General features: G+C 45.7%; 1 protein-coding gene across 2 annotated transcripts; it reads left to right on the forward strand.

The window, feature by feature from the left end:
* The first annotated feature begins 15 nt into the window (after positions 1-15).
* On the forward strand, positions 16-19452 carry LYAR (Ly1 antibody reactive). Of its 2 annotated transcripts, none has more exons than XR_005720717.1 (9): positions 16-182; positions 7997-8180; positions 9510-9624; positions 10471-10578; positions 10704-10787; positions 14623-15034; positions 15399-15485; positions 18519-18921; positions 18953-19452. XR_005720717.1 is itself a non-coding variant. In XM_040238353.1 (9 exons), exons 2-9 carry the CDS (start codon positions 8059-8061, stop codon positions 19261-19263), a joined length of 1149 nt encoding a protein of 382 aa, XP_040094287.1. In that variant the 5' UTR covers positions 16-182; positions 7997-8058; the 3' UTR covers positions 19264-19452. The 2 variants fall into 2 exon arrangements, 1 of the variants encoding a protein (XP_040094287.1); XM_040238353.1 differs by having other exon boundaries at positions 18519-18604; positions 19129-19452.
* Positions 19453-24126: the final 4674 nt, after the last annotated feature.

Raw genomic sequence — 24126 nt, forward strand, 5'->3', positions numbered from 1 at the left:
CGCCCTCCGACTTCCGGTTGCCTCACTTCCGCCAGGAGGTGTGGTCGCGGGGCGCCTCAGAAGCGAATTCTGCGCGCGGAAGCCCTGGAGGGAGGTGCAGGTTATTGAGCCTTGCGGGAAGCCGCGATTCCACGTGCTCCTCTCCGGGCGGGTTGAAACCGTTGGCGGGCGCTGGCTGAGAGGTGAGGGGCGGTGGCTCAGAGGTCCGACCTGGGAGGCTGGAGCTCAGGCTCTGGGGAGGGGGGTGGAATGGGGTGGGGTGGGCGCACTGTGGCCGTTGCCTGCGTTTCCACCGTTAGAGAGTCTTTCCTTTGGCTTAAACGCATGGAAGAAAGAAATGCATTCAAGTTTCATTCGTGCTCTGGGGGAAATGGAAGGAGTCCTGGAGTTAGAATGACCAGTTCCTCCGGATTTTAAAATGGAAAAGTGGGTGCCGGGAACCCGCAGAGGGGGTTCCAGCCGGGATCGTTGGTTGGTTCCCCCACCGGACTGCGTTGTGCAGGCTTGCTGCATGTTGGGGACGAGGCGCTTGCCTTCTTTGAGTCTTGGGGAGCTCGATCCCCAAGGAGGAGGCCCTTAGGGCATAGTGGTTGAGAGCGCGGGGCTTTAGGGCCGGGAGTAGCTGCGTTGTGAATCCAGGTTTGCCACCAACTGCACGTGTAGCTTGCTGACAGTTACTGAACCTCTTTGTGCCTGGTTTGTCAAAAGGGAATAATAACAGAACCTACCGAACTCAGAGGATTCCTGTGAGTATTACAGGAGCCAGGGCTTGGCACGTAGTAGGTGATCGGTCAATGTCCGGATTTGCTGCAGCCCCTGCCTTTGTGGAGAGGTTAGAGGCATGAGGTGGTGTTTGATGCTTGCAAGCCTACCGTTCTTGCAGAGTGCCTACCTGGGACTTATTCACACAGCACCCCCAGGCCCCCCAGTGCCTAACATAGTGCCTGACGTGTCGGTTTCCACAGGTAGTTATTACACCAGTGAATAGATGCTGTTTAAACCATTGCTGTTGATGTAGTATGTGGGGAGGGTGTGAGACTGGAACTTGGGGTTCAAGAGACACCGCTCAGCTTCTGTGGGCCTTGGCTCATCTGCCAAGTGGAGATGGATTTGCCTTCCTTGAGAGTCTTTGCAGAACAAGGAAGAGATCCTGCCTGACTATATACCCTACAGTCAGGAGCTTCGGCGTCATGGTGTACAGTGTAAAGTGTGTCCCTTTCACCATGCCCCTGGTTTCTTGGAGTTTTCCTCTCGGGAGGAGCTCGGGGCTAGCCTAGTTGGCCTGATGCATTGTTTCACAGCCTGGAGAACTTAAGTCCCTAGGGGACAATGACTTGCTTCAGGTCTCAGGGCTCACTGGAGGCTGTTGACAGCTTGGCCCTTAAGGTGGGCAGTTTTGGTGGTGATGGTGTCAGTGGGATTTAGGTCTGTGTGTGTATGTTTGTGAAGGAATTGTTTTTTAAGAATAGTAAGACAATACAAAAATGTGTAAAGAGGAAGGTTAAAAAATTGCCAACATCCGCTGGATCATGGAAAAAGCAAGAGAGTTCCAGAAAAACATCTATTTCTGCTTTATTGACTATGCCAAAGCCTTTGACTGTGTGGATCACAAAAAACTGGAAAATTCTTCAAGAAATGGGAATACCAGACCACCTGACCTGCCTCTTGAGAAATCTGTATGCAGGTCAGGAAGCAACAGTTAGAACTGGACACGGAACAACAGACTGGTTCCAAATAGGAAAAGAAGTACGTCAAGGCTGTATATTGTCACCCTGCTTATTTAACTTCTATGCAGAGTACATCATGAGAAATGCTGGACTAGAAGAAACACAAGCTGGAATCAAGATTGCAGGGAGAAAGATCAATAAACTCAGATATGCAGATAACACCACCATTATGGCAGAAAGTGAAGAGGAGCTAAAAAGCCTCTTGATGAAAGTGAAAAGTGGAGAGTGAAAAAGTTGGCTTAAAGCTCAACATTCAGAAAATGAAGATCATGGCATCTGGTCCCATCACTTCATGGGAAATAGATGGGGAAACAGTGGAAACAGTGTCAGACTTTATTTTGGGGGGCTCCAAAATCACTGCAGATGGTGACTGCAGCCATGCAATTAAAAGATGCTTACTCCTTGGAAGAAAAGTTATGACCAACCTAGATAGCATATTCAAAAGCAGAGACATTCCTTTGCTGACTAAGGTCTGTCTAGTCAAGGCCATGGTTTTTCCTGTGGTCATGTATGGATGTGAGAGTTGGACTGTGAAGAAGGCTGAGCCCTGAAGAATTGATGCTTTTGAACTGTGGTGTTGGAGAAGACTCTTGAGAGTCCCTTGGACTGCAAGGAGATCCAACCAGTCCATTCTGAAGGAGATCAGCCCTGGGATTTCTTTGGAAGGAATGATGCTAAAGCTGAAACTCCAGTACTTTGTCCACCTCATGCAAAGAGTTGACTCATTGGAAAAGACTGATGCTGGGAGGGATTGGGGGCAGGAGGAGAAGGGGATGACAGAGGTTGAGATGGCTAGGTGGCATCACTGACTCGATGGATGTGAATTTGTGTGAACTCCGGGAGTTGGTGATGGACAGGGAGGCCTGGCTTGCTGCGTTTCATGGGGTCACAAGAGTCGGACACGACTGAGCAACTGAACTGAACTGAAAAAAATAAATAAATAAATCACTCCAAATACAAGCTTCCCTGGTGACTCAGATGGGAAAGAATTTGCCTGTAATGCGGAAGACCCAGGTTGGATCCCTTGGTCAGGAAGATCCCCTGGAGAAGGGAATGACAACCCACTCCAGTATTCTGGCCTGGAGAATTCCACAGACAGAGGAGCTTGACGGGCTACTGCCTATGGTATTGCAGAGTCAGACACGACTGAGCGATTTACACGTTCACTTCACAATCCCAGAACCAATTTGAGTTCATGTTATCAGGGAATAGGGTGGTAGTTTAGGCACCCAGGGGATGGGGAGCCAGCAGAGACTGGGGTGAGTTTATGAAGATAGATGGGTAGATTGAGGGTCATATTTGAAGAAGCAGTGTTTGGAGGGGACTGGGAGCAATATCACTGATTTGCAAGTAAATAGACCACAAGAAATTTTACCATTGAGTAAGGATTTATCTTTCAAATCTGGTATCTTTAATTTTCCACATAATACTGTATGGTATTAGACCCATTTTATAGATAAACAGATTCTGAGAAGCTTAGGTATCAGGTCATTTAGTTTTTAATTGGCAGATGCAGACTCCAGCTCAGATCCTCTGGCCCTGAGTCCAGGCCCAGGTCAACGGAAGGTGGCCACCAGCTTGATAAGAGGAGACTGAGGTCCCTGAATTGCTTCACAGGTTCCCAGCTCCTAGGGATGCTGTCTGCTACCCATCAGCTCAGCACTGCTGTTCGATACCCATCATCCTCTGCTGTGACATGGGTGGTCTTCTTGTCCAGTGTGGCCTAGCTTAAGAATAAAAGACTTAGGGTTGTAATATTTTTAAATGAACAGTCATGACTTAACAGGGCGCTTAGCCGGGTATATAGGTGTCATGAAAGTCTTAATGCAACATGGTTTTAGCTTTTCTAACTTGTGAAGTCCAAATGTTACAAATTTACCAAAACATCATTTGAAAATGTGACTGTTTAAATTTCTTTCACATGTATTGAGTCCTGTGAAGTTTGAATGAATTGTCTTTTGTGTGTAGGAGTTACTTGCTGTTTTCATTTGGAGGGGCTACATTTTCACAGGGGTGTCTTTTTGTAAGTTTGTAACATGTCCACTTCTGAAATTGTCAAACCTGCACTAGGATTTGCCACACTTGAGTCTGCTGTGCAGTTTGGATGGTTTCCATCTTACGGTTGTTTGCAGTCCCTTCCTCCCACCACAGACACACATACCAGTGTTTACATACAAAAGAAAGATACTTCCCTGGAGGGCTGAGTGAAGAGGGATGGGTAAGCTCCTTTCAGAGCTTATCACCTTAGCAAGCAGGCGGCCACACTGCCCGGTGTAGATCAAGGCTCAGTATGCAGCTGTGGCTCTAAACTCCAGAGGAAGGCCCTAGGAGAATGAGTTCCAGCTTACTGTGCAAGCTACCCATTCTATCTTTGAAAAAATCCCAACGGATTTCTGAATGTGAACATATGCCACAAAAGACCAAATGAAAACGATTGGAGAGGTATCTTTCCAATCTACATGTGACCAAAATCTAATTCTCTCCTGAATTGATGTTTACGCTGTGTGTGTCTAATCACTAGAGAGAAGACATATTTTGCACAGATACGCTGAGCACCTTTTTTGTCAACATCACTGGCTTCATTCAGGAGAGAAATTTTGTCTCCAGCCGTCCTTCTCAGGCCTTTTAATTTCTGACCTTCCATGGCAGGGTGCATCTCTCAACTGGATCTCAAAGCTTGGCAAAGCCTTCCTCCCCTCCCCTCTCTGCCTCAAACAAGATATAGAATAGACCTCAAAAATGAAGGTTGGAAAGCTGTAGGCCATAGCTGCAGTTTGAGGGGGTTATTCTTTTCGTGGTCGAATCTCACTGTGAAAGTACTTTCAACATTGTCAGCAGGTAATTGAGTTTGTCCCAGCTGCTTCCCCCTGTGTGTAAGGGGGCAGTCTATCTCTCGCTGACTATGGTTTACTCTCGTTTTGAGACCAAAGTGCCCTTGTATGCGTGTGCGTTCAGTAGTCTGCCAACTCTTTTGCAACTCCATGGACTGTACCCCGACAGGCTTCTCTGTCCATGGAATTCTCCAGGTAAGAATACTCGAGTGGGTTAGCCATTTCCTTCTTCAGGGCATCTTCTTGACCCAGGGACCGAAGCTGCTTTGCAGGCAGATTCTTTCCCACTGAGCCACCAGGGAAGCCCAGCTGCTTTTGTTGCCTGCCAGCAACCTGGTCATCCTTCTGCTGAGAGCAGAATGCTGGCTTTGGGGGAGTGGGTCACAGTCCACGTGAGACCAGCTCCCCCGGACCTGTGACTGTTTCATACGTCTTTCACCATAACCAGGTGAGAAGATGCTCTTGGTTGGTGCACATCCCAGAACAGTCAGGCTTTCTTTCCTTTGGATTTGCTGCTCGGCTGTAACTCACCCCATGTAATCCTGATGGAGAGCTGAAGAAGGGGGTCTCTGGGTCAGGGGCCCACGTTTTATAAGCACATTAATCAAACTGCAGGGCAAGAGACCTCCAAGAGAGACCAGCTGAGCCTCTGTAAACCCTGGAGTTGCAGCTAGGATGTACATTTTCATTTGAGGCTGAATGGAGGGGAATAGCCCTGCTCCTTTCTTAGGTTTGTCCTCTCTAGCAGTGACTCAGAAGGTGGGAGTACAGGAGAGATGGTGATCTCGTGCATGAGAATTTTCCATGAACCAGGAGTAGTCTCTCATTTGTGCCAGAGGAGTCTCAGATGAAGTCTTAACCTGAACAGTGTACTTGACCCTTACCTTCATGATGAGAAAGAACATGCTGGGTTAAACATTTGTTCTCAGTATTTTTGCTCTGAAACTTCTTTATAATGTAAAATGACAATCTAGTGATTAAAAAAATCAAGATCTTAATGACCCAGATAGCCACTATGGTGTGATCACTCACCTAGAACCAGACATCCTGGAATGCGAAGTCAAGTGGGCCTTAGGAAGCATCACTAAGAACAAAGCTAATGGAGGTGATGGAATTCCAGCTGAGCTATTTCAAATGCTAAAAGATGATGCTGTGAAAGTGCTGCACTCAATTGCCAGCAAATTTGGAAAACTCAGCAGTGGCTACGGGACTGGGAAAAGTCAGTTTTTATTCCAATCCCAAAGAAAAGCAATGCCAAAGAATGTTCAAACTACTGCACAATTCTAGTCATCTCACACACTACTAAAGTAATGCTCAAAATTCTCCAAACACATCTTCGACAATATGTGAACTGAGAACTTCCAAATGTTCCAGCTGGATTTAGAAAAGGCAGAGAAACCAGAGATCAAATTGCTCACATCCTTTGGATCATTGAAAAAGCAAGAGTGTTCCAGAAAAACATCTACTTCTGCTTTATTGACTATGCCAAAGTCTTTGTGTGGATCACATCAAACTGGAAAATTCTTAAAGAGATGGGAGTACCAGACCACCTGACCTGCCTCTTGAGAAACCTCTATGCAGGTCAGGAAGCAACAGTTAGAACTGGACATGGAACAATGGACTGGTTCTAAATTGGGAAGGTAGTATGTCGAGGCTGTATATTGTCACCCTGCTTATTTAACTTATATGCAGAGTACATCATGCACAATGGTGGGCTGGATGAAGCACAAGCTGGAATCAAGATTGCTGGGAGAAATATCAATAACCTCAGATATGCAGCTGACACCACCCTTATGGCAGAAAGTGAAGAGGAACTGAAGAGCCTTTTGATGAAGGTGAAAGAGGAAAGTGAAAAAGTTGGCTTAAAGCTCAACATTCAAAAAACTAAGATCATGGCATTGAATCCCATCACTTCATGGAAATAGATGGGAAAATAGTGGAAACAGTGACAGACTTTTTTCTTGGCTCCAAAATCTCTGCCAATGGTGACTGCAGCCATGAAATTAAAAGATGCTTGCTGTTTGAAAGAAAAGCTGTGACCAACCTAGACAGCATATTAAAAAGCAGAGACATTACTTTGCTAACAAAGGTCCTTCTAGTCAAAGCTATGGTTTTTCCAGTCGTCATGTATGGATGTGAGAGTTGGACTGTAAAGAAAGCTGAGTGCTGAAGAACTGATGCTTTTGAACTGTGGTGTTGAAGAAGACTCTTGAGAGTCTCTTGGACTGCAGGGAGATCAAACCAGTCAATCCTAAAGGAAATCACTCCTGAATATTCATTGGAAGGATTGATGCTGAAGCTCCAATCCTTTGGCCACCTGATGCGAAGAACTGACTTATAGAAAAAGACCTTGATGCTGGGAAAGATTGAAGGCGGGAGCAGAAGGGGGTGACAGAGGATGAGATGGCTACTCGATGGACATGAGTTTGAGCAAGCTCCAAGAGTTGGTGATGGACAGGGAAGCCTGGCATGCTGCAGTCCGTGGGGTTGCAAAGAGTCGGACACGATTGAGCAACTGAACTGAATCTTGGAAAGTTACAGTGATTTCTGGCACACTTGTAAATGAATTTGTGTTTTGTTGAGGGCAGTAGCACCTCCATGAACTTTTTAAACAGTAGTTACGTGTAGGTGTGGACCCACTGAATCATGGGGTAGTGCTCCAGACGCCTGGGTTTGGGAGCCCGCTCCAGTAGTTGCGCACCCAGCACTGGGACTCCTGGAAGGGTTCTGTGGTTTCTGACTGATCCAACGGGGGACCGCGCCTGCTCTCGTCCACTGAAACTGAGGTGCACATTTGCATTTTTAACACCTATGGATACATGGTTATGCCCGTATGAGTGCTGTTTGTGCTTATAGGAATGATTTTTAGGCCTCTTCTCCACTCTAAACTTTCCAGGATTCCCCTTTGGCTGTGTTCTTATTGTATTTGGGGACTCGGAGTACTTTTAAGTGCTCACCTAGAGGCAGTAGAGAGAGAGAGACTGCGTGTGTGCACTTAAAGTTATTGGAAAAGTAGGATATTGCACATGACGTCCCCAGACTTCATCTCTAGAGCCAGCCTGCCAAGTTTAAATCCTGGTTCTGCTACTGCGTGACTTTGGACAGTTCCTTAGTCTGAGTCCCAATACCAAGTGTAAATTGTGAACGACGATAGTCCTTCCCTCATAGGGTTGCTGTGAGGGTTAATGAAGTCCATACACGTAAAGCTTTTAGAATAAAGCCCAGCGCGTGGTGAGCACACTCAGCCAGTTTTAGCTGTGTTAATATTGTTGAATAGTTTTACTTAGGTGATGGTAAAGGTTAATGTAGATTACGAATCAGCTTTGATTCTGTTGTGTTATTTTCATGTGAAGAGTTAGCTGTCTGAGTCATATATTTGGAAAAGAAGTTTCACATTACAATGATAATTATCTTTTTTCCTTTTTAATTTTTTTTTAGGACAGGGCTTAAAACCCATCTTGGGTAAAAAAAAAAAAAACTATTTAATCATTTAGCTAAAAATGGTATTTTTTACATGCAATGCATGTGGTGAATCAGTGAAGAAGGTACAAGTGGAAAAGCACGTGGCTCTTTGCCGAAACTGCGAATGTCTTTCCTGCATCGACTGCGGCAAAGACTTCTGGTAAGTCCATGTGGATCTATACGAAATGTCCAAACCAGTGATGGGATTGTTGGTTCCACAAAGCATTAAAAAAAAAAAAAAAAAAAAAAGAGCAAGAGGCAAATTTGAGGAAAGAAAATTAAGAAAAAAGTGCAGTGCCTGCCAGGACCATTTGCTCTTTAAAGGTGATGCAAAGAGAAGACTCAGAAGGGAGTTGCGGGTTTGGTCATAATCTGATGAGTCCATGGCACTTGCTGACCTGTCCTTGGCACCGTTACCGGAGCCAGGGAGGTGACCATGCAGAGCAGGGTTTCTGGGTGTGGTGTGCTGATCACAGGGAAGCGATGGGTTTACAGACCCGAATATGAAGTTATTCATTCACAGTGGAGTTACCTGGGAGAAGAGACCTGGTCCTCCCCCAGAAAATCAGAGGTGATGGAGGGAGTGAAGCTCCTGGCCCCGAGTGTGGCGGGTGCTTCCAGTGAAGGGGTCTCTGGAGAGGTGAGGACTAACGGGAGGGGGCAGGGTGGGTCCTGCCCATCCAGTGTTTCTAAGGGAGGGTTGTCTGCAGTTGGCTAATCTCATTCCTGCACTGATTGCCTTTAGCTTCAGAGGGTTCAGCTTTTGGCACATGGGCCCTACTGGCCTCTGTAGCATTTGAGGGATATTTGCAAACAGTCCCTTTTAATTTCATTCTAAAGCAGTGATTAAAAAAAAAAGTTTGGGAACTGATAAAGTGTTTGTTCATACCTAATCCTAGGAGGAAGGATATACAGAAACAGGTGAAAATTGGGCTGTTATTCCTTAAGGGACTTTGCCCCTGACCTCTTCCCAGTGTTTCCCCGAGGACCCTGTAGAGCTTCAAAGGATCATATAAGACAGAGTCGAATGTCCTTTTTTTCCAAGACTCCCAAGATCCAGAACTTTCTCATGACCTGATACTACCATTTTATACCGCCTTTTAACTTAGTCTATAGCTGATTATTGATTGTTCGCTACATATTACCAGGAAACCCTACAGGCTTTGTAACTTAAGATAAAGCCTCCCTGTTGCAGAGAATTCTTTTTTATTTATGACTATTTGCTTATGACTTTAAAAAAAAATAGTGCCTATCAATATGATTTTAAGACATTTGTATATAAAAATGGGTGGAAAGTTTGGTGATGGGATTTGAACAGTTGGGAGGAAGGAAAATGTGACGTGACGAGGAGGTTATCAGCGTAGTAAGTGAAAGGGATGGGGTGGCCGTGCAGAGCACAGATGGGAAGGTAAGTGTGCAGTGCATGCTAGCTTTGCACAGAGACTCCGATTTGGGGATCATTCTAACGGTGGAACTTTCTCACTTTAAGGGGTGATGACTATAAAAACCATGTGAAATGCATAAGTGAAGATCAGAAGTATGGTGGCAAGGGGTATGAAGGTAAAACCCACAAAGGCGATATTAAACAGCAGGCTTGGATTCAGGTAAGGTCTTCCTAATTCATCAAGGAGCTTCGTCTGTCTTTCACCTGCTTTCTTGGGAAACCTAGATAGCCAAGAATTAATGCATCTTGTGCAACCGAGTACATTCACAGGGTTGTACGACCATCACCATCATCCATCTCCAGAACTGTTTCATCTTTTGATAGAGGTTACATCTGAACCTGTAGCTCTCTCTAAGTAGTATTGACATCTTAATATTGTCTTCAGTTCTTGGACATGGGATGTCTTTCCGTTTCCTTGTATCTTCTTTAATTTCTCTCAGCAGTGTTTTTTAGTTGTCAGTATATAAGTATTTTACCTCGTCGGTTGGTTAAGTTTATCCCTAAGTATTTTATTCTACTTGATAGTATTATAAGTTGAATTGTTTATTAATTTCATCTCCAATTTGTTCTTTGTTAGTGCAGGGAAACACAGCTTGATTTTTGAGTGTTGATTTTTGTATACTGCAACTGCTGAACTTAATTAGTCCTAAAGATTCTGTGAAATCTTTTGGGTTTTTGACATGTAAGAAGACCATGTTATCTGGGAACAGAGATCATTTTACTTCTTTCTTTCCAGTGTGGATGCCTTTTATTTCTTGCCTTAGTCTTGGGGAGATAGTGAAGGAGAGGAAAGCCTGGCGGGCTGCAGTCCATGGGGTTGCAAAAAGTCAGACATGACTTAGCAACTGAACAGCAACAATAAATTGCTCTGGACTTTGAGCACTCTGTTGAATCTGTAAACATAGACATTAACCCAGAATCTGGACTTGAGGTGTGAACCCAGTAGTTTGGCTTTCGTGAAACTCATCTGTTGATTGTTTATTGCTTTTATCTTCCTTTTCTGTAGAAAATTCATGAATTAATAAAAAGACCCAATGTCAGCCCCAAAGTGAGGGAACTATTAGAGCAAATTAGTGGTTTTGACAACGTTCCCAGGAAAAGGGCAAAATTTCAGGTATGTATTTGACTGGACTTCCCTGAATGGAGGGGATGTGGGCACTTCAGTGACAGCTTATGTGTACCTGTCAGCATATGGGATAAGTGGGTTTTTTTTTTCTTTTTTCTTTTTCACCCATTCAGAATTGGATGAAGAACAGTTTAAAAGTTCATAATGAATCTATCCTGGAGCAGGTGTGGAATATCTTTTCCGAAGCTTCCAGCAATGTAAGTCCGATCTCACTCTAGACTTGCAGTGTGGCAAAAGTGGTTAGTAAAAATGAAACGGGAATGTCTTACTTTTGGAGGTCAAGACAGCCTTCTTTTTCAGAAAGCCTCTTTGTGCCTTCATTAATGGGAAGGAATACACTGAGTGCACTGCAGAGAAGATTTCCTTATTGTGCAGAGAAAGGTGTTTAATCCCGATGTTTGATAACAATATCAAACAATCCCGATGTTTGATAACAATATCAAACAATCCCGATGTTTGATAGCAATACCAGCTGACTAGACTTGATCACCTTAGACACCCAGTAGTGGGATGATTGGAAAAGAACAGGTGCTTTGGGTTTCTGACAGACCCAGTTTGAATCCTTGCTTTGCTGTTCGCCAGGCGTTTGCTCTCGGACATTTTATTTAACCTCTCTGAGCCTTCGTTTCCTTGTCTTAAATAGAGGTGGATCGTTAGACTAAGTAGGGGCTTCCCAGATGGCTCAGTGGAAAGAATCTGCCTGCGGTGCGGGAGACCTGTGTTTGATCCCTGGGTCGGGAAGATCCCCTGGAGGAGGGCATGGCAATCCACTCCAGTATTCTTGCCTGGGAAATCCCATGGACAGAGGAGCCTGGTGGGCTACACAGTCCATGGCGTCACAAAAGAGTTGGACATGACTTAGTGACTAAGCAACAACACAAAAGACTCAGTACTTACTGTGCCCAATACGTGTCAGGCCCTGAACAAAAAACAGAAAAACATCTCAGGAGGGTGATAGTGGCAGGAGGGAAAAATAAACAGGGTGAGGATGAGAGAGGGTGACCAGGTATTCTGGTAGGTGTGGGGTGAGGGGATGTGTCCTAGTATTAAAGCAGATGAGGGAGTACAAGCCTCCCAGCTCGTGCCTAGGAGGGCGTGGGCGCTTGGTCGGTGCTGGTCTTCTTCCTTCCGGTGGCCAGAGGGATTGCTTGGAGCACATCAGTAGACCACCTCCTGAGATGTTTTGCTCCAAGAGGCCCCAGATGTGGAATACACCTGCAGAAAGTTGAAGTGTGACATCTTGTAGGCATGTCCTTGCTTCCATTCTTCAACATTTTTTCTCATTAACTCAGTTGCACTTTTCCCCTACTTGGGGCTTATATCCCATCTGAAGACATTGTTAGTGTTTCAAAACAACAGTGGGGTCCAACTGGTCTTTTATTCTCCTCACAGTTGTCAGCAGTTGATGTGCTTTATGCAGAGAGAATGGTTTTGACCACAAATTGGGATAAAAAATGAAACTTTCTCTTGGCATGCATCTAGCATTTGTCTCTAAACACACAAATTGGCCCTTGAAACCTTATAACCAATCATTCAATTGGCACTTATGTGGCACCTGTTTTTTTAAAGGTTATTTCCATTATTTGGGGCTTCCCTTGTGGCTCAGCTGGTAAAGAATCCGTCTGCAATGCAGGAGACCTGGTTTCGATCCCTGGGTTGGGAAGATCCCCTGCAGAGGGGAAAGGCTACCCACTCCAGTATTCTGGCCTGGAGAATTCTACAGACTGTATAATCCATGAGGTTGCAAAGGGTCAGACATGACTGAGTGACTTTCATTATCACTTCCATTATTTTAATTAACAGTCATAAAAGTTTGTGGTTATTTAGCTTAACTCCAGAGTCCCAAAAATAGAGTTTTCCAATTTCATTTTTGAAGCTGTGAATATATAAGAATTAAATAAGATAACCAGTAAGCAGCTCGTGGTAAACTCTGAGCTCTGCAAAATGTAGCTTGTCGTTGCTTTTGGGCAGTGAACGTCCCGGCATGTGCCTGGAGTCGGAGGTGGAGATGGTGCCAAGGCCCTGGGGGTGCTTGGCTGGGGGCTTTGTATCCTTCTCAGGTGAAACACTCACTGCGCCAGTGCACAGCGCTCCTGGTCACTGTGGACCCAGCCTTCCTTGGACCTGGGTCCCTCCCTCCAGAGCTGTATTCTGGCAGGAGAGACCGACAGCTGCTCTAAGAGCTGATGCTGTGATGTCGGGTGGTGACACAGGCCAGGAAGAAATGGGAGGCAGAGGACAGGGCAGAGAGGGAAGGAGGGGAGAGTCTCGCTGTCAGGACAGAGGCAGTGAAATCGTGTCCGAGGAGACCACATTGGAGGAGAGTCTGGAACGGAGTAGGAAGCTGATGGGGAGTGAGTTTGTTCACTCATTGATTGAGGGGCTGCTCGGTGGGTGTGGGTGTGTCTCCCTCCCTCCTTCCTTCCTTCCCTCCTGTCTCCCCTCTCTCCCAGAAGCTGGGGTGTATGCAGGGGACAGACTTCGTTAGGAAGTGGAGGCGGGGCAGCAGCTGGAGACTGGGCTGAAGGGGGCAGGCCTGGGGCTGCGGTGCTCAGACCCTGGTGGGTTGATACTTACAACACACTGTACCATAGGATGGAACTTGTAGGACAGGGCGAGGTGTCCTGGTCCCCCTTCCTCCTGAGTCCTTTCTGAACTCATCGCCTGCTTCCCCCGCGTGTGCCTGGATGATTTGATCTCTGAATTCTTACTGAAAAAACTCCAGTTGTTTAGTTTAGTCTCAATACCCTAAATACTACTCTTTGAGCCTATGACTGGGTCTTACAGGCTTCGTGAACTCAGCAGAGTGCTTGTACAGGAGTGAAAGCCAGTCCTCCTCCATTTGGGCCCCTCGTGACCTCGCCTCTGAAAGGAGGAAGACTGCCACCTGGCCAGTTACTTAAGAGATGGAGCTTGACTGTGAGTCCCAGGGTTTGCAGGACACCTGCAGCGGCCCCGGAGCTGCAGACGCATCAGAGCTCACGGAGCAGTTCAGTGAATTGCTCCACGTACTCTCTTGGGAAGGGGCAGGCATGGAGGCCGCACCGTATTTATAGTCAGAGTGTAGCAGGCAGTGGGGCTGGCTGTGCTGAAGTCACTCGGTTTGAGTCAGGTGGTGCAGTAAATAGGAAGTTTGTCTTATTCCAGCACGTGTTTCCATGGTTCCTTACTTACCATTCTTGACATTCCGCCCAGGTGTCCCTCCCTGACATTCCTCTCAGGGTAGCCATCCATCTGAACAGTGATGGTAATAAGGGCACCTCTGTCCAGTACTCAGGAGTTTACAAAACTCTTCCTGTACATCCAGCTGCTTTCTCAAGCTTAGCTTTTCTCATTTTATTTGTACATAAACTTCCCTGGTGGCTCAGAGGTTAAAGCGTCTGCCTCCAGTGCGGGAGACCCGGGTTTGATCCCTGGGTCGGGAAGATCCCCTAGAGAAGGAAATGGTAACCCACTCCAGTATTCTTGCCTGGAAAATCCCATGGACGGAGAAGCCTGGTAGGCTACAGTCCACTGGGTCGCAAAGAGTCAGACATGACTGAGCGACTTCACTTTCACTTTCTTTCAAACTGTATTAGGTAGGTTTTTTTTATAGATGAGGAAATAGGTTTGGAGCAGATAAATACTTGCTCTGAGTCACCTGGCTACTGAACAGAGCTGGAACTTGAACCCAGGCCTGCAGATGCATAAATCTGGTGGTTTCTGCCACACCTACATGCCTGTCTTCTACCTAACAGGTGGCTAGTGAGCCAGAATTAAAGGTCTGACTTTTCTGTGACATACAGATCCTTCATTTTCCCAGTGGAATGAAAATATCTGTTAAAGGCAGAGAGGAATGTGGGCTGGGGGTAGTTTTTCTCATTTTGTGTATTAGCTGCTGCATGTGAGCTATGGGGCTGGGGTGAGCGTCACAGTTATAAAATGGTAAGTAATAACAGTTTCCTTAGAGGAATTTATTCATTAGATACACACAGTGATATGTGTCTGGAATGAGTATTTATGTGTGTCTTGGTTTTGCTTAATAATAATAAGGAGCCCGTCGGTAAGGGGCCAGATCAGCAGCCACCAGAGCCAGTGACCAAGCCGTGTGCAGAGAACAACACTGAGGTCCTGCCCTCCAAAGCAAACAGCAGCACGGAAGAGCCAGCAGAGGCCAAGAAGAATAAGAGAGAAAGGAAGGCAGAACGGCAGAAGAATAGGAAAAAAGAAAAGAAAGAACTAAGACTAGAAAACCACCAGGAGAACGCAAAGAGTCAGAAGCCTAAAAAGCGCAAAGCGGCACAGGAGGCCGAGCAGGAGACGGCCGACGGCTCCTCGGGGACGAAGAGCCAGAGGAAGAAGAGCAAGGCCGAGCGCGCCCAGGATGGGGCGGTGGACGGAGGCGCCAAGGTTGGGGAGCAGGCAGACGCTGGTCCAGGGAAAAGAAAGCGCAAGCACTCAGAAGGTTTGTGGTTCACTTACGCTCAAGGGTTTGTTAAAGAATATTTGACCTGTGAGTTGGGGATGGATAAAAATGTGTCAGACCTTGCTGTTTGAAACCACTCACGGCAAAGAGCATAAGGTTTGGGAGCAGGCCAGCCTGGGCTTAGTCCGGGGCAGGGAACACCATCTCTCAACTGCCCATTTTGTCATCTGCCTTGGAGGAGAAACCTCGGGGCTGGGGTGCCTGGGGGCATGAGCAAGGTGATGGGTGTTTTGTTTTTAGGGCCTTGGCCCTGTAGGCCTCTCATTAAATAGTAGGTGCTGTTATAAATGTGAAATCTGTTTTTTTTTTTTTTTTTTCTTTTTTAATCTTCCTAATGACTTAGTTGAAACAGATTCTAAGAAGAAAAAGATTAAGCTCCCAGAAAATTCTGAGGATGGAGAACCGGAAAACCATGAGGCTCCTGCTAAAGGTATGGCTGCCATGCTTTGCAGCTCTGCCCTCTCTAGGTTGGGGGAGAAGGGGGAGGGTTGGGCCCGTCGGGTGGGTTGTGCCCTCTGGATGCACGGGAAAGAGTCTGGAGCAAAACCTATACTCGAAGATGTGACTTCAGAGTAATAGTGAGCACTGTCAGTCAGTCTCACAAGGGTCTCTCCAGCCTTAAGGATAGAATGTAGAGCCGTCTAGATTGCAGACGTTTATTGTCTCTGGAGCTTAAAGTAAGCCCCTTCTTGTCCTTGCCTCTTATCACTCCCTTAGATGTACCCTGAGGTCCAAGGTATCGGAACAGGCTTGACTCCTCCTCCTGTCTCTGGGTCTGTCCCTGGTGTCCCCTTGCTTGGAGCCCCACGGCCACCATCTCTTTCAGCCAGAATGTGTACTTGTCAGACTCCAAAGTGAAAGTATAAGTCGCTCAACTCTTGTCCGACTCTTTGCGACCCCATGGACTATACAGTCCATGGAATTCTCCAGGCCAGAATACTGGAGTGGGTAGCCTTTCTCTTCTCCAGGGCATCTTCCCAACCCAGGGATCGAACCCAGGTCTCCCACATTGCAGGCGAATTCTTTATCAGCCGAGCCACAAGTGAAACCCAGAAATACTGGAGTGGGTAGCCTTTCCCTTCTCCAGGGGGTCTTACTCAGGGATCAAACCCAGGTCTCCCACATCGCAGGCAGATTCTTTACCAGCTGAGCCACCTGGGAAGTCCAGGGCTCCTGTTAAATACTGTCTTCTTTGCAGAGCTGTTCCCACTGCTCAGACCGGGAACACTCCCCAGGCCTGCCACTAAGAACAGGCCCGAGCGCCCAGATGGGATTTGAGAATTTATTCACAGAAGTTCAGTAACTGCCCAAGTGTAGTTAGATTTCTTAGCTTATAATTTTGTACATGTGAAGTTTTTTTTTTTTTTTTAGTTCTGAAATAATTGTAGATTCACGTGCATTTTTAAGAAATAATTAGACTTCAAGGATCCTTCTGTGGCTTTACCCAGTTTCCTCTGAGGCTGAGCCCTCATACATCTGTAGGACAAAACTTCCCTGGGTGTTGACCTTAAACAGTCAAGAAACAGACATTAGACAAACACTCCTGTCCCCGAAGGGAATGCTCCCACTGCCCTCTTACAGCCATGCCCACTCTCCTCTCAACCCTTCTACCCCAGAGGTCAGCGTATCCCTTACTTCCATGTACCTCTCCGTTTTCCTCTCCATTTTGGAATTGTGTCATTTCCGAATGTGACATAAATGGCATCATTTACTGTGTAATGGGCTTCCCTGATAGCTCAGTTGGTAAAGAATTCGCCTGCAATGCATGAGACACCAGTTCCATCCCTGGGTTGGGAAGATCCCGTGGAGAAGGGAAAGGCTACCCACTCCAGTATTCTGGCCTGAAGAGTTCCATGGGCCGTGTAGTCCATCAGGTTGCAAAGAGTCAGACACGACTGAGCGATTTTGACTTCACACTGTGTAACCTTTTGAGACTGGCCCTTTTCACCCCGCCTTATTCTAGGGAGATTCATCCAGGTTGCTGCACATCTCAGCAGTCCATTCCTCTGCACTATGAGCAGTGGTCTGTGGTGAGTGTCCCACGGCTTGGTTATCCATCATCTGTTGACGGACAGCTGGGTTATTTCCGGCTCGTGGTCCTGATGAATAAAGCAGCTGTAAGCCCTCATGTAGAGGTTTTCCTGCGTCGTGTTTTCTGGAAGAAGTGTTCAGCAGGTGCAGCGGCTGTGTGGCGCATTACTTGCATGTTTGGTGTTTTAAGAAACAGATTTTTCAAGAGTAGCTGCACCATGCTGGATTCCCACCAGCAGCGTGTGAGAGATCCAGTCTCCCTGCACCCTGGTCAGCATTTGCTGGTGGTGCTGCGTTTGTAGAGCAAGTTTTTGGTCTTGATGAAGCCTCATTTGTCAGTTTTTCCTTTAAGAGATGATACTTATGAAGTCATCTAAGAACTCTTTGCCAGCCTTAAATCCATGGAGGTTTTTTTCTTTTTTCTTCTTTCTGTTTTTTTCTTAAAGGTCTTATAGTTGCATGTTTTACATTCAAGTCCATGATCCATTTTGAGTTAATTTTTATGAGATATGAAACTTGGTTGAAGATTTATTTCTTTGCTCATTAGTGTCTGGTTGGTCCACACCATTTAAAAAGGCTGTCTTTTCTCTCAGTGAAGGGCCTTTGTCCACTATCAGTGTGGGTCTATTCTGGGTTCTCTCTCATTGTGTGTGTCCGTCCGTCCACCACACACTCTTGACTAGAGTAGGTATATCCAAAGTCTTGAAAAGGGGTAGGCTTATTCTCACTTTATTCTTTTGCAAAATTAGAAGATTTATAATAATCTTGCCTATATCTATAAAAAGTGATGATAGAGGACTTGGATCAATTTGGGGAGAATTGATCACTTTATTTACTGTGTTGTCTTCCAAGCCATGGACATGGCATGTCTGTTGATTTAAATCTTTGATTTCTTTCATCAGAACTATGTACCTTCTGTATACTCGTCTTCATCTTCCCAGAAGCAGAGGTTCCCTAGATGAGTCGTAGCCTACTGACAATCTTTGCTTTGCTTACTGTGTTTAGACAGCCCCTTGATCTCAGCAGATCCTTAGTAAATCTTGAGTTCATTAGACATAACTCATGTCTTTCTACAGGAATTTGTAGGATGGTAGTACTTAATGACACTTAGCTTTTCTGCTCACTCTGAAAATGAGTATTGTAGGCAATAGTCATTGCCTCTCGGCCACTGTGATTGGACAGGTCAGGTGCCTGCTACACAGAGCTGTGGCATCCTGTTCATTCTGGTCTTGTTCATTTCCTGTGTAGCAAACAGGTGGTGCAGAAATGAGGCCTCATCGAGGCCAAAAACTTGCTCTACAAACGTCATACCACTACCAAATGTTGACTGGGGTGTAGGGAGACTGGATCTCTCACACACAGCTGTTGTTTCTTAACCCTTTTGGTAGTATCACAAAACACAGTATTTTACATATTATTTTCTATATTGTAGGTAAATTCAACTGGAAGGGAACTATTAAAGCAGTTCTGAAACAGGCCCCAGACAACGAAATAACAATCAAGAAGCTAAGGAAAAAGGTATGAGGGTGTGAATCAGGTATATAATGCTGGGGAGAATCAGTTCTTTATTTTAAAATGTATAGTTTTGTTCTGTTTTTCTACATCTGAAACACTGTAAATTTGTGTGTGTGTACACACACACTATAAACAAAGGTGTGTGTATGTCTCAGTGACGTTCAAGCTTCTTTTTAGCCCTTCAGGGTGCGGGTGGGGATGGAGTCACGCCAATCCACATCTCCTCAGCCAGAGCAGCATCAGTGTTAAATGTGAAAATTACTGCTCTAGATATGTTACTGTCTTTTGATTATTCCAGGACAGTGTTTTCTTCCCTCTTTGTAATTTTTTTTTTACTGGTGTCTGACACAGGCGGAAGTGTCACACGTGTGCAGCTGTGTGAATTGCCACAAGCAGGACACCTCCGTGTAACCAGCACCTGGGTTCTTTCATTTGTCACTGTCTGCTGTGTTGGGGGCCAGAGAACTAACACAGAGGGTAAATTTTCAGGACAAATACGTATTTGACCACTGTTTTTCTTTGTGAAGGTTTTAGCTCAGTATTATGCAGTGACGAATGAACATCACAAATCTGAAGAGGAACTCCTGGTCATCTTCAACAAGAAAATCAGCAAGAACCCCACCCTGAAGTTATTGAAGGACAAGGTCAAGCTTTTAAAATGAACATTTTTATATTTAAAAATTGAGTCCATTCTGTTGATCTCTTTCCTTTCACAGTTGTTTGTAAAACATGTAATGAATTGTAACAACTCAAATTTTGCCTTCCAAAGCCGTATTTTTAAGTTAAGAAAAAAGTATATTTTGGTAGAACTTCTATGACAAAATAAAATATATTCTTATCCCAAGTTCTAATTCTGTAGCAGCGAAAATTATTGTACTTAAAATACTCTCGTATGGGAAATAGTACCAAATGTGAGAAGTCAAAAAATAACTTGGTCAGACTAGAAAGCATTTGTTTTTATCACGTCATTTTCTACACATTTAAAGGGCTTACGGGAGTTAATTTTTTGTGTGGTTTAAATGCATGTGAGAGTTGTGGTGTTTCACCCAGGAGCGGTGGAAACAGTCCTTTCTGTGTAATAACCCTTGCCCAGCCAGGAGTTCTGCTCTTCACTGGGGGTTCCTGTGTAAGTCTGTCCCATCCACTCTGACCCAGTTCATCTTCAGCCAAAGACAGATTGTTCGGTGGCTGGATTTGGGGGGTGTGGCCTGTGACCAAGTATAGGGAACCAGCCATATTAACAATACAGCTAATCCATTGTTTAGCTGTCTTACCATTTCAGTGCCCTGGTTAGATTGGTCTCAGTCCTCGTTCACCGTGCAGGAGGAGAGCCAGGCCACTTTCTGATACCTGGGTAGGTTTTGCCCACGAGTCCCTCAACAGCTGGTATGTGTGCTAAGAATCACTCCTTTGGGACTTCCCTGATAGTCCAGTGGCTAAGACCCTGCGCTTCCAATGCAGGTGAGCTGGGCTCCATCCATGGTCAGGGAACCAGATCCCACATTCCCACACACTGCAACAAAGATCGAAGATCATGCATGCTGCGACTAAAACCCGGCACAGCCAAGTAAAAAAAAAAAAAAAAAACTTAAAAAAAATAGAATAAAACTTAAAAGAAAAGAATCACCCCTTTTACCAGTGTTAACTATCATCCTTAATACCTCTTGCTAGAGGTGAAAGCAAGAGTGGGACATGGAACAAGTGTTGGAAGGATTAGGCCAGGGGGGATTAACAGGAGGAAGGGCAGCGGGGTAGATGGAGATATGCTGTGGGCCTCTAAGTCTCAGATAGGCCAGCTTACCTACCCTGGACCTTCCCCACGTTCTGGTCTGATTGGGGATGAGCTGCTGTGTCATAGCTGGATGCAGGGGCACTGTGTCCAGAGGAAGGAAGACTCTTGGGAATCAGGCCTGGAGTCAGGCCCTGGCTTGGTCCCTTCATTGTTCACCTCTTTGAGCCTCACTCTTTTCATCCAGACAGTGAGACAGTAAAGGGTGTTCTCTGGTTGCGATTGAAGGAGCTGATTTGTGAGAAGCTGACAGCACTGTACCTGGAGGCCAGAGGCACCCGTTCAGTGGTACTGTCGGCAAGAACGACTTCTGAGCCATGAGCGGCTTTAGACATTTTGGAAGTAAAGGGGAAAAAGTGGGAAAGTGAAGCTTGACCAGAACACGTGCAGGTGTGCTAACTCGCTTCAGTCGTGTCCGACTGTTTGCAAACCTGTGGACTGTAGCCCCCCAGGCTCCTCTGTCCATGGATCCTTCAGGCAAGAATACTGGAGTGGGTGGCCATACCCTTTTCCAGGGGATGTTCCCAACCCAGGGACTGAACCCGCATTTCTTACATCTTCTGCATTGGCAGGCAGGTTCTTTACCACTAGTACCACCTGAGAAGACCCAGGACACGGGCAAAGCAGAGCTCTGCGTCCAGCCCAGGACGTCTTCCTGTCTCAGGGCTGAAGGAGCAGAAGCAAGCGACGCTGTCCTCGGTGGGGCGGGGTGGGTATGTAGCACTTACCTGTGCGCACGAGCACCACGGTATTTCAGGATTTGTGTGGATTTTTATTCTTTGTCAGTTTTGCTGCCTTGCCTTTAAGACAGAGTTTGGCCAATGTGACAGAAAACTCATACTTGAACTGGGGTGGGTCCTCACTTCTGTCTTCCGTGTCAGCCGTCACCCAAGAGTCTCCGGCGTTACAGCTTGCTGGCAGCACAGCACACGGGGTTGGCTGTGTCGGAATGCTGGCAGAGCACCAGGGCTGGAGAAGGTAGTAGTAGCCCCTCAGCTCCCTGGTGAAGCCAGGCCAGCAGACAGTGATTCTGACGGTCAGAGTCACGGCCACGCGTCTCTTCATTGGAAACTGCAGTTGGCGAGAACGGCTCCTGCGTCTGCTGTTGCCCCATGGCTCTTACTGCAAAGCACAACCCACAGTTCCTTCCCGTGGTCTTAGCTCAGAGACCACCCTTTGGTCAGTTGCCGGCTTGACTTGAACTCAAACACACGCGATCCTGCAGCTCCGGGAACTTCGGAACCAATCTAATGATGTTTGTTTGGGCCTTTACAGCTTTGTTTCATCTAAGTTGAGAGTAAGATTGAATTCTATGTTCTGCTGTCCCCTTGGTCTGATGGGTCTGGTACCTGACTTTCCCCAAACCTGCCAGGGATGCATTTTGACACGTCATTAAAATTTTTTTTTTGATTTATTTCTTTCTAGTATTCCTGGTTTTGTCAGCTGGCCATTTTCTGTGATGCTGTTTACAAACAGGATTTGAAAGAAGATGGGCTGTATTCTGCCCAACAAAAGATTAAGATGTATTGCAGGCTGGGGTCCTCCTCAATGTCAGACACACTAGGCATCTTGCAGTCTGATGAGGAAACTGAGCCTCAGAACAGTGGAGGGAGGCCACACAGGAGTGAACCCAGGGCTACCCTTGCCTCTGTTCGGTTGTAGCAGCCCGACTCAGGTAATACAGAATTCTAAAAATTCAAGGAGCTGATGACAGGGGGCATTGAGGTGGAGAAAGTTTAAAAATTGCAAAAGCACTGGAGTTTCCCCAGGTTCATTTTGCTTCAGGCAGGTATAAGTGACTTGTTACCTTGGTGTGAAGTAAGACGACCCCTCTGAGGAAAGAGGCTTTCAAGGACCCTGTTCCTAGTTCTCTGTTTAAACCCACCCTCACAGGGTGATTACAAGAATAAGGTAATAAAAGTCAAGATTAATAACATTGTTACAGATCTGCAGATTTTACGAATATCCTTTAAAAATTCCTGCTGCTGCTGCTAAGTCGCTTCAGTCGTGTCCGACTCAGTGTGACCCCATGGACGGCAGCCCATCAGGCTCCGCGACCCTGGGATTCTCCAGGCAAGAATACTGGAGTGGGTTGCCATCCTAGTATCTTTCAAAACGTGTCATTTTTGTTTTGAAGTTAAAACTTAAACTGACCAGTTGCTATTAAAACAATTTACTTTGATAGTATCAAAGCAGCCTGAAATTACTTGTCTTTCTCCCCAAAATTTCTAGGAGTAACAAAAAGATTAGCAGTCTTTGATATAGACTGTTTTCTTTTAGAGAGCACTTTTGCAGTTGAATAAGGAAAGTTTTAAGAAATCAGTGGTTTTATTAGTGAAAGCACATTGATAGTGTATCTTAGTTCTTTATTCCACCACTGAAAACTGATCTTCTAGCTGTTTTTTGTTTGTTTTTGTGTGTTTTTGTTATAGGGTTTTTTGGTCTCAGTGATGAACCTGGACTCAGCATGAGTAATTGTTCATTATTGATTTTTACCTCAGTACAGAACCATGATGCCATAGCACTCTAAAGATTATAACTCCTTCCCTGTGGAAGGAAATTAGAGATCAATTATTATGCTCATTCACGTGAAAGAAAAGGCATATATATTTACAAGTACTTTGTGGTTGCTGGAAGGGCTTTCCTCGTGACTCAGATGGTAAAGAATTTGCCCGCAATGCAAGAGACACAGGTTCAATCCCTGGGTCAGGAAGAACCCCCGGAGAAGGGAATAGCAACCTATTCCAGTATTCTTGCCTGGAGAATTCCATGGACAGAGGAGCCTGTCAGGCTATAGTCCATGAGGTCGCAGAGTCCGACAGGACTGAGCAGCTAACACACACATGGTTACTGAAACAGTGTATATTCAGCTTTTATCCCTTCTTCGAATTAAGCATTCAAAATGGCTAGAATAGGCCTTCTAAGTTTCTATTCTCCTTAGTGAGCCAAGAAGAGCACATTGTATTTCTCATTTACACTGGAACAGAAGTGTTACTTTATATTGATTCCTAAACTGCACCTGGGCAGGAGGCTGGTTATGTAGTTCATCCTTGTTCTCTCTCCAGTAAGCTGGATTTTAGTATATTTCTACTAAAGAGAACTAAGATTCTCTCTCCAGAAGAGCTGGTCCCTGTGAGAACCTTGCCCCTTTCAGCTTTAGACAAGGAATCGTTGATCATAAGCATGTATTGGGATTTTCCTTGAAGAGATGCTGTTGGGAAGTTGTCTTGTATACATTGACTTTTGCTTTTCCTCACAAACCTGTTTGGGCCTGAATCCTCCAGTACTGGTCCTGTGGTTCTGCTCTAAACTCTCTTGTTGAAATCATTCTAAGTCACAGGAACTAATGAGATAATTCCAGAGTGTCCACCCTGGACTGGGCTGTGTGCCGTCTTCAGGGAGAAGGAGACAGAAGGCCCTGAGGCAATCTCAGAAGTCCTGGGGGCTGAACTGGTTGTAGGGTGCACTCAGGGAGGGAGGGAGTCATTCTACCTAGCATGAGGATAGAATGGTTGGGTTATTACCAGCCCCCTGGATTAAGTGATGGCTATTTATTAACTACTTGCTGATGGGGTCGTCTTTTTCTTACTTCTGCCACCTCACTGTAACCGAGCAGGACCCTTGAGGCCTTCCCTGAATAGAACCCCCCACCATCCATGTCCTCCACCTGCCTTTTGTCTGTAGAAAAATTTAGGCAAAGAATAAATTTTAATCAGAGGAGCGAGAAAATGTCAAA

The sequence above is a fragment of the Oryx dammah genome, unplaced genomic scaffold, assembly GCF_014754425.2.
Source record: "Oryx dammah isolate SB20612 unplaced genomic scaffold, SCBI_Odam_1.1 HiC_scaffold_3, whole genome shotgun sequence".
Taxonomy (NCBI): Eukaryota; Metazoa; Chordata; class Mammalia; order Artiodactyla; family Bovidae; genus Oryx; species Oryx dammah.